General features: G+C 38.5%; 1 protein-coding gene across 1 annotated transcript in view; it reads left to right on the top strand.

Moving 5' to 3' along the window:
* Positions 1-11,446, top strand: part of LOC109200125 (utrophin) — a 154,237-nt gene that overhangs the window by 86,889 nt on the left and 55,902 nt on the right. Inside the window, exon 3 of the mRNA XM_019355584.2 lies at positions 8,172-8,233. Within this exon, the coding sequence (XP_019211129.2) occupies positions 8,172-8,233 (62 nt within the window). The remainder of the gene's footprint in view (positions 1-8,171; positions 8,234-11,446) is intronic.

Here is an 11,446-nt window from a genome sequence, read left to right as displayed (position 1 = left end):
GTGTCTGAAGAGGACTCTCCATTTACATGTACAAACTGGAGTCTATTAGATAGATATGATACAAACCACTGCAGTGCAGTACCTGTAATACCTACAGCATGTTCTAATCGCTCTAATAGGATATTATGGTCAACAGTATCGAACGCAGCACTGAGGTCTAGCAGGACAAGCACAGAGATGAGTCCACTGTCAGAGGCCATAAGAAGATCATTTGTAACCTTCACTAAAGCTGTTTCTGTGCTGTGATGAGCTCTGAAACCTGACTGAAACTCTTCAAATAAGCCATTCCTCTGCAGATGATCTGTTAGCTGTTTGACAACTACTCTTTCAAGGATTTTTGATATGAAAGGAAGGTTGGAGATTGGCCTATAATTAGCTAAGACAGCTGGGTCTAGAGATGGCTTTTTAAGTAAAGGTTTAACTACAGCCAGCTTGAAGGCCTGTGGTACATAGCCGATTATTAGAGATAGGTTGATCATATTTAAGATTGAAGCATTAATTAATGGCAGGACTTCTTTGAGCAGTTTTGTAGGAATGGGGTCTAAAAGACACGTTGATGGTTTGGAGGAATTAATTATTGAAGTTAACTCAGAAAGATCAATTGGAGAAAAAGAGTCTAACTTAACATCGATGGTACTAAGAGTAGCTGTAGATAATATTACATCTGTGGGATGATTATTGGTAATTTTTTCTCTAATGATAAAAATTTTATTTGTGAAGAAGTTCATGAAGTCATTACTAGTTAACATTAAAGGGATGGTTGGCTCAGTAGAGCTCTGACTGTTTGTCAGCCTGGCTACAGTGCTGAAGAGAAACCTGGGGTTGTTCTTATTTTCTTCAATCAGTGACGAATAGTAAGATGTTCTGGCTTTGCGGAGGGCTTTCTTATAAAGCAGCAAACTATTTCTCCAGGCTAAATGATGATCCTCTAAATTTGTGACACGCCATTTCCTCTCCAGCTTACGAGTTATCTGCTTTAGGCTACGTGTTTGAGAATTATACCACGGAGTCAGGGACTTTGGATTTGAGGCCTTAGTTTTCACAGGAGCTACAGTATCCAGAGTCGTACGTAGTGAGGAGGTAAAATTATTAACAAGATAATCGACCTCTGTTGGAGTAGCGTTCAGATAGCTGCTCTGCTCTATGTTGGTACAGGGCATTGAAGATGATAACAGTGGGTGGATTATATTCTTAAACTTAGTTACAGCACTTTCAGAAAGACATCTACTTTGATAAAGTCTACTCTCCACTGCTGTGTAATCAATTACAGATAGTCCAGCTCCTCCAGGATACCACATCAAAATGTGCTATTGGTAGAAGGTTTGCTCTGTCTCCCATGGATATGGAGGCATACCATGGAGGGATGCACAGACCTCTACAGGTTAGGCAGCAGCACCCTGACTGCCATTAGGTATCAGAATGAAATTGGTGGACCCATTGTCAGACCATACCCTAGTCCTGTGTGTTCAAAGTTTCTCCTGGTGCACGACAATTCCCGGCCTCATGCGGTGAGAGTATACAGGCAGTTCCTGGAGAATGAGAGGATTGATAACACTGACTAGCCCCACACTTGCCGAACCTAAATACAACCATCCAACTCCACCACATTGAACCTTAGACTGTCCAGGAGTTTGGTGCTCTAGTTTAGATATGGGAGGACATCATCTGTCGTCTAGGAGCATGCCCTGATACAAATAAATGAGCACCATTTTGAATTCCTGCAATGAAATTTTAGCAAAATGGACATAATTTTTTCACCCAATTTTTTGTGTGATTGAAGAGACTTGTTATATTGTAAGCTAGAGATATGGAGTGACTGGGATATTATCCCCTCCAAGAAAACAATTGTCAGTGCCCTCCAAAGGACAAACTATGTATAGTCCAGATATCAGATCTACTGCCCTCCCTTGTCGTTGTTACATGTCATACCAAATGTCATACCAGTTTACTAATAATGAGGTAAATCATTCAAAAAAGGCATTTTTGACAGCCCTTGTGTCAGGAAACGCAGTCAGCCAGCAGGCATAATATCAAGTCCCGGGAATTACTTCACATATTGTTATATTATGTTTTAAATCTGTGTGCATCCTGCTAGGACAGATAATCCTCCAGTAGACTGACAAGACCAGTGCAAACATAACAGTGAGCAGAAGCAGTGGTATAATGCAGATACATTTATCCAGTGTATTCTGTCAATTGAACAGCAGTTGGCTTGAATTTTGAGTAGAGGGATAAAATGGGAATACTCAGTTAAGCCTTTTGTTGCTTTAGCAGGTGCAATGGCTTTAGTTACTTCGGTCTATTAATGGATTTATAGCTGTGTGAGAATTTGAGTGTCAAATTGTTAAGTCGCGAAGTAGCAGCAAAATAAATATCGCTGCTCTCCAGTCACATTTTCTGTGTTGGCTCTGTTTGTCTGTTGGTGACACACACGCACACACACATCTCTTTGTGTTTCACACAGACGCAGTAAGATGTTACACCCTTTCCCACACAATCTTTATAGTCTTTCACACACTCGCACAGTAACATACGTTTTTATGAAAGGGTGTTTGATATACTGTCTAACAGGGTTTCACCCGCTAGGAGAAAGGAATCTTCACTCATTTATCTTTGTAATACATTTTCATTCCTCCTGATCTCTATTTATCATCATCTTTATTAGTCGTTTTATTTATTTAGTTATTTGTTGTTTTTTTGCATTCTGCCTATTTTTCCCTTCCTCGTGTCCTCTTTTAGGCATGGTAGATATCCCAGCCACGTTAAGGAAAAACATTGTGGATTATTTTGAGAATGTACTTCAGAATTGGTTTTGGTTACAAGGAAATTGTTTTCTTTTAGCAGATAAACACAGTGTGGTGATAAGTGTAAGTACACTGAAAAGATGGTGCAAAAAGCTGCATCTGGTCACAAGAAAAAAACACACAAACCTGGCTGGATTTGTGCAAAATGAAATGGCCAGCAATGGAGAGATGCAAGAATACTGACAATACATCCTCTTATTAAGAGGATGCATGTTGTATCACAAGAGGCGATAAGACAGCTAATCAGTTTGGTTCACGATCTCACCTGCACAGTTTGTAGAGCATATAGGACCCATGGCAGTTGTTTGGCTTGAAACAACAACTGTAATCTCTACATTTGTTTTTCTCAAAATAATATTTAAGCTTTAATCTCAAAATTGTGACTTTAATATTAAAATGGACACTGATTTTATTCACTCCACAACTCTTTTGTATACCACAATGTAAACATGGTTATGTCTACCCTAAAGAGTTTTCTTGATTGGAAATTGTTTTTTTGTTTTTAATATTTCAAATGCTTTTTTTATAGTTTTGCACTAAAAAAATTTTCTTTTGTCTTTTTCAACTAATGACTTTTGTGAGTCACATCGTAATGCAAATGTCTGGCCCAAGGCACTATTTTTGCATCCTATTGTATTGCCATGCTTTGTGTAGGGTGGCAGTTGGAAGACATTTTTTTAATGAAGGAGGATAAAAGTCAAAAGTGTTTCTTTCCCTCTAGAGCTCAGGACATTTCCTATCTGTTTTGTTTTTTTCCACATGCCCATTTTCTTTTTCTTTTCTTCCTTCCTCTGTCTCTCCTTCTGCTCCCTGCCTGCAGATGATTGGTATCAGTTCCACATTTTGGAGCCTATAAATGTACTTTTTCCTGGAAAACTACACACACACACACACACACACACACACACACACGCACACACACACCCAAACACGCACAGAGGCAGATGCAAAACACTTGCAAACACAGATACAAAATGCACTGGCTTGATTTTTTTCTTACTGAAGATAAAAATGCTGGATTACATCTGTGGCAGCCTTTGAAAATTTAACACACATGCATATTTCTACACATTTTGTACTGACACTTACTTTTATTGCAGAGGCTATTTTTGACATTGATGTGAACATAAGCTTGTAATCCTTTACTCTCACTTCCTAGTCATTGCCCCCTCTCATTCTTTTCTTCTGTTTTCCATTTTTCTTATGTCATTGTGCCTTTCCCTCTCTGTCTTACTTCTCTTCATCAAGTCTTCCCCATCTGATCTCTCGGTAATGACCTGATCTGATTGGATTTGGTCTCATATTCCTTTCCCTGGCTAATAGCCATTACTGTTGCTAGGCACCTGGGACCAAAACATTGGCGAACATGGCTGTTGCAGAGGGCCACTCCGACTGTAGAAACGGATCACTTGTTTGCCTTGTCAGGTTTCTTTGCCATCACGCAGTTCAAGACTCCTAGAAAAGCATTTTATTATAATAAGTGCAAGTTCAAGGCAGATATGTAAATGAGTTGATCATTATTTCATGTCAATGTGATCTTTGCTCACGGGCGATCATGGCTCAAGAGTTGGGAGTTCGCCTTGTAATCGGAAGGTTGCCGGTTCGAGCCCCAGCTTGGACAGTCTCGGTCGTTGTGTCCTTGGGCAAGACACTTCACCCGTTGCCTACTGGTGGTGGTCAGAGGGCCTGGTGGCGCCAGTGTCCGGCAGCCTTGCCTCTGTCAGTGCGCCCCAGGGTGGCTGTCAACGTAGCTTGCCATCACCAGTGTGTGAATGGGTGGATGTCTGGATATGTAAAGCGCTATATAAATACAGGCCATTTACCATTTAGTTATATTATGCTTGCCATGTTTCCATATAAGATGACAAGGGAACGGGCAACAGGTGGGGAAAATGGTTGAACAGAATTAAAGAAGTGAAACTGAAAATGACATACATGGGACAAGGACCTACCAAAGTAAAACAGGAAGTAACTAAAACAGGGGCCTAGACTTAGACATACAACTTGACAGAACTAAAAAGGGAACCCAGACAACCACGTAGACAGGACACACAGACCACTCAGAAACAGGGACACCGCTAGGGAGCCAAGACTGACTTCACAAGGAAATACAAAGGAAGGACAAAACACAGGGAAGAGACAAAGGAAACAAGAGGGGAAATGAGTAGAGGACCTAGATGTGACGGGACTAAACACAAAAGGAAAAGTGAAACTGAAAGAGAGGAATAAAGCAAAGATAATCAAGAACAAGAAAGCTCACTAAATAGTATGAAAACGAGAAACATAAGCAAACCAGGAATCTCATAATGTGACTATGATAAAGAGTTATAGCTCTACGATAATAACTTGAGCTTGTGCAAGCTAAGTGATATAGAAGCACCCCTTGCCTGATGTTAAATTTATTTGCATTAAAATAGAAGGAGATTGCATTATCTGTGTAAGAACTTACAGCTTAATTATGGAGTTATAGTATTTTTTTCACCTTATGACCTTCCATTCAGCTCAGTTGTATTCACATATTTTGATGGGAAATAATTTTAGCACCACTGAGGGGAAACTTTAACACACTAAGTTGTGGTATTGTTTCAACCTGGGTCATATTATCCTAGACTTCTCATCCTGCATCAGCCACGTCTACTAAAAGTTACATTCCAATAAAACTAACAGTTAAAGTGATGAATGGTAATCCAGCATGGCCCATCCATCAGTCCCACAGGAAGTCATTATTTTGCAATTTACAATTTTTATGAGCTAAAAAACCTAAAAAAAACCTTGGGTTTTTTTCAGCCATTTTTTTTTATGTATGTTACATCAATAACTTGCAAACCTTCTGCCACTTTTTGAATCATTGTTTAGAGGAAATTTTCACATTTTCTTGTGAATTTTCAAATTATGCTTCCACCACATGAATGCATGTAAAATGGATCTTCTTAGTAAAGGAGGTCATCACACTGACATTCAAAACAAACAAACATACTTTTTACCAGTTCATATAAATGAATCATGTGGTATATTTTTTATTTACGTTTTTAATTCCTATTTGCATCAAATTGGTTAAAAATGCATTTTAGGGTCATGTTATGATTAGTTAAATGAGGAAAGAATCCTTGTGTCACTTGTTAGATGTTATTCTACTATCTCCAGGTTGCTGCTTTTATAAAGCAGTTACTGATTTACTACATTCAGTATTTTTTTTTTGATTTTTTACTTTATTTGTGAATTTACCCAATGAGAGACAAAAAGAATGTTTCCATTCTATTCTATTCTGTTATTGCCGACATCTTAACTTGTTTTTTTTAGTTTTATTTTTTTTTACCTCTGATTATTTCAAGCCAGGCCTCATTAGTTTCATTTACTGGGATCTTAGCTGGTTTCCATTGCAATGACAATAACATTCCAGTTTCTTTTAAGGTAACTAGCTTAGAAACTGCTATGTTCAAAGTACAAAGTTTTGGATCCACTTGTATCCCTGTATGTCTAGTTTCACCAGACTCTACGGGCAAAACATTTGATTTGATGTTGCTGCTCAGTTATAATTAACTGTTACACCCATTTTCCACATAGTCCTCTATTTTGAAGGTTCAAAATGAGTTGGACAAATAGAAATCATTTTAAATAGTTTTTAAAAGTTGCTGGTTGCTCTACTGGATTGAGATCATATCTTGTGACTGACTTGGTAATTGAACATTTTTTTGCCTGGAGAAACTCTTGGGTTGCATTTCTAGCATGCTTTGGGTCATTATCCATCTGCACTGTGAAGCACTGTGAAATCACTTTTGCAGCACTGAGCAAAGTCTATAACCCTGCACGCTTTAGAATTCATTCTGCTATTTAAAGATGAAAGTACATATTTAGTGTGCAAGCACATATGTTGGAAATTTGCTATTTGATTTTGAAAATGGCACAGGCGCTTATTTCTCTTTTTTATCCCCTGAAGCTTTCAACACAAACAGTAAAACCTTTGATTTGAACTACACAAACACACAGTGACAGCAAAAACATAAACTTTATACATAAGGCTGCTGCTTTTTAAACTGAAGGCTGGAACCAATCTAGTCTTTGGTCATCAGTGTCAAAATAACCCTCTGTCTTCTTTTTCTCTTTGACTTTGTGTCCTTCAACTATCTATCTTTCTCTTTACTCACTGTCTTTTCATATTGTCTGCACTGTTCTCTGCTTTTAATTGCCTTGTCTAAACTGTTTTCAATCTTTTTTCTCCTCGAGAGGTTTCATTTTAATTGTTTTCTCTTTCCCTACATCTTTCTTTTTTTATCACTTCTATGCATGATTTTCTCCACCGCTTTTTGTCACTTTTTCTAAATTAAGATGGAGCTATTAAGGCTGGATTCCCTTTAATGAGATGCAGTATGCAGAAGTAGCTGTGTTCATGAATCATAGGCCTGTGTGTGTGTGTGTGTGTGTGTGTGTGTGTGTGTATGTGTGTGTGCGTGTGTGTGTGTTTGCACATGTAAATCAGTTCCAAATTAGAACAGCAGTTTAAGAGGACTATTGGTCATGGCCTTTCTCTCCCTGTGTGCAGACTTATATGCGCATTTACACACAGTTATTACACAAACACAAAGGTTAAAGCTGAAAGCAGAGGCAATTGAAGTCCCTGGACCCCAGGTCTCATGGTGTCCTTAAATAAAATTTAAAAATCATCTTATCAACGTACATTTAGGACAGATTTTTAAAAATCAGTGATTAATTTAAAGATTTAAAGATAATTTAACTATGGACAATCATTCAGTTGATTACAATTAAACATTAAATACAGTTGTGATTTCTGAGGCTGAGGATAAATTCAGATGAATTTGTCCTCAGGAGCAGAGGTCTTCCTTTCTTGGGGCGGTCATCATGTGAGTCAGTTTCCATCTTATGCATGCTGCACACCACACGGCAGTTAAGCTTCAAATTTAAAAAAGGAAAACTCCACAGGGATAAACCCTGGCTTAAAGAGTCAAATAAAGTATTTTATCAAGTCTTTAACAAGAATCTCACCAAGCCGTTTTACTCCAAGTGAGAAAGGCATCTGATGTAAAATCAAATCGAATATGTGGCTCATCAAGAACAACATTTCCACAGAACTCAGGTTAACAGTGACCACCTTTGATGCTGTTGGCCAACAGGATGTGGTGGGAACAGTGCTGCTGCCGGCAAAAGACAAAGGAAGAGAAGATGGGAAAGGCGTGATCTGAGGCAGCAAGAGGGAAGAAAGGCAGGATTGTAGAATTGAAAGAGACTGTCAGACAGTATCATGAGCTTGATGTTAGGTAGCAGAAAAAAAGGAATTTTGGAGTAACACAAACAGATTTTTTTCCTTTTCTTTTTCCTAACTCTGTCTTTTTATTTTTTTCACCCCGACAGATGAAAGAGAAGACGTTCAGAAGAAGACTTTCACAAAATGGGTAAACTCACAATTGGCTAAGGTACGAGAGCTTCCTGCTTCTCTAACTTGCACCTGCACACCTTACACCCAGTGAGAAATCATTTCATCAGTATGAAATAGTATCCATCTCTTGCAAGCATATCTTGGGTCTTTAGTAGGTTGAGCTCTATGAATTCATCATCTTTTCTGTATTCACATTCTGGTTTCATATGTAAGGTTCCAACAACCCTGTGAATGAACCAGTATAGTGTTTTTCATAACTGGTAACATTATATCCAGTTCTATCTATGATAACATTTACATATTAATATGAATACATATAGATATGATGATAAAGAAGCCTTAGAACCATGTTGCATTAATCAATTATTCTCCAGATGAGTTTTTCTGTGGTGAGTCATTTAAACTGACTTTGGAGATCATGATTACATTCATACCAAATAACACTGACATTTATGGTTTCACAGATAAATAAATGTCAGAATCTCAGCTAAAAGCTCACCATTTCCATGACCACTAAACACCACTAGAACAACAAAAAATTAAAGAGCAGGTAAAAAGATTCTGCAAAAAGATGTAAACACTAAGTCCGAATTTCCCCCATTCACCCAATGACGTGCACACGCACAAACAATGTCTCTGCTGAAAGCACAGATCTCTGTCGAGTTAAATCTACTACTAAAAGATCTATCATCTAATAAAACCTCCCACACTTGTAAAAAGTCTCACAAGTGTTAGCTTTAGTTTGATACCAACGTAGATTTACACAGGGTTTGTAATTGTAGAGAAATAATACATTCATTTTGGTCATGTCTCAACCTCAAAAGGCTCCTAGTGTTAAAAAGGTTATGAAGAGAGGTCACCTGTATAGCTTCATAATAATGTATACTTTATTGATCCCCGTGGGGAAATTACTTGTTTTTCTCTGCATTTAACCCATTTACTCAGTGAAGCAGTGGGCAGCCACTAAGCAGGCGCCTGGGGAGCAGTGTGTAGGGACGGTACCTTGTTCAGGGGTACTTCAGGGTAGCTGTTCAGTGGATTCAAACCCCCGACCTTCTGAGTATGGGGTGACCACTCTACCTACTGAGCTATCCCTGCCCCCTGAGCTTTAGTTTGATGGATCGTTGGCATCAGATGTGGTGGGAGAGGTCTTTAGTACCTGGTAGACTGGGAATGATATGGCCCAGAAGGGCACTCCTGGATTCCAAGGTCTGCTGTCTTATACTAATTCATTGGACTTTCACCATAAAATACTTTGAAAAGGTGGGTAGGTCACCGGGAGGCTCCCATTAGGGGTTAGGGTTCCTCTGTATAGAGTTAATGATTGAGTGGAAACAGTGGATTTGTCTGTATTATAGCCCTGTGCCTTACTAACTGGAAAACACTTTGCTTTAAACCTTGTTCTGACTTTTTTTGGAAATAATTTTTTAAACTTTTCTTCCAAGTCCTCAATATTGAGTTCAAGCTGCACAGCTGGTTATGAAAATATCACAAATGTTTGAAATGAGCTCAGTCTTAAATATCTTTGGCATTAATGTTAATCCATATAACTCTCTGCTTGTCTTTCTGTCAAAGTCACTGCATGCTACTGGTTGGTGGACAAATATAGAGAAGGTCAGAAGGAGTTGCACAGTAGAGAATCCATATGGTAGCACACTAAGAGAGAGAAACTGAGGTGGTGTGAGGAAATCAGGAGTACCAGAGATGTATGTGAGGATAGTGCATGACATTTATGAGCTGGTGAGGTGTGCAATAGGAGTCAAGGTGGAGGTCTTTTTACATCAGGGATTGACTCTTAGCCCCTTTTTGTTTGCAGTGGTGATGGACTGGATGACTGATGATGATAGGCAGGAGTCTGTGGTAGTAATGATAGTAGTAGATGGCACTGATTTGTTTGAGCAGGTGAAAGACATTCTGGAGGTATGTTCTGGAGAGACTATGGCTTATTGTCACATTATCATGTTAGTCAACACAACATTTTGTAATGGCAACTCTGCAATTGAAGATGCATTTGAGGTTGCTGTTCTTGATACTCAGTTTTTTTTACCTCCCCCAAAAATATTATATACACATTTACATTTACAGCATGTAGGATTACTGCACTGTTGTTGTGAGCACTGATACTTACCATAAAGAATGTGATCTCATAAACCGAACTTGACAACAGTTGGTTCAATAATTAATTAACCAATATTTGGGGGTAATATTGGGGTTATTGTGGGTCTTCAAATCTTTTCCATCAAGTGGCATCTCTCACTTTTGGTAATTTAAAAAGCCTCAGTTTGTCCAAATGGGTAAAGATAACCATCTTTACCCACTGTCACCACCCTTTCAATTCAATTCCATTCAATGTTATTTATACAGCGCCAAATCACAACAACAGTCACCTCAAGGTGCTTTATATTGTAAGGTAGACCCTACAATAATACGTACAGAGAAAAACCATATGACCCCCTATGAGCAAGCACTTTGGCGACAGTGGGAAGGAAAAACTCCCGTTTAACAGGAAGAAACCTCAGCAGAACCAGACAATTATCCCTTTATTGTAGAAAGTAAAGATGTAGTTTCCTGCTATTATGAATTTTGAGAATTCTTCACACTTCACACCCAGAAGGTTCTGGGTTTGAAACCAATGTCCTGCTGGGGGTCTTTCTGTATGGCTTCTGCATGGTCTCTCTGTTCCTGCGTAGGTTATTTCCATGTATTCCAGCTTCCGCTCATGGTTCTGTGTCATACCTTGTTGGAATAAGATTAAGATGCCACATTTGATTCATTCCTGTCATGAGCCCAGAGGGATAAACCATGGTTTCACAGTTTAAGTGTTAATTCAAAGTAAAGATAGTTGTTGGTGTTTTTCCTTAATTGGTTTTCTTCCTGTGCTTCTCAACTTTTTGCCATTATGCATAACTACCACAGTTATGTGGAATATGCTCTGGACTACATTATATTAAACTTTTTTCACTATTTAGATACAGCTTTACTTTTTTAAGAAATCAAGCTTTTTCTTGTGATTTTCTGTCAAAGAACAAAGACTTTTTTTGTCTTTATATATTTTGTTGAAATTTTCGAGTGGATATAAGCCACATTTTTCAACTTTGTTTTATTGATTTCAACCATGACATACAAAGTTAGCAACAGCAAAGTCGATTTTGAACAATTGTATGTCCATTATACCCTCCAACCCCCCCAACCCCCCATCCCGAATTCTCTCTCTTCCAGGTCCACACTAGACAAAGGCACTGTGGAGATC

Source organism: Oreochromis niloticus, linkage group LG23 (assembly GCF_001858045.2).
Source record: "Oreochromis niloticus isolate F11D_XX linkage group LG23, O_niloticus_UMD_NMBU, whole genome shotgun sequence".
Taxonomy (NCBI): domain Eukaryota; kingdom Metazoa; phylum Chordata; class Actinopteri; order Cichliformes; family Cichlidae; genus Oreochromis; species Oreochromis niloticus.
This window is presented reverse-complemented; position numbering and strand designations above follow the sequence as displayed.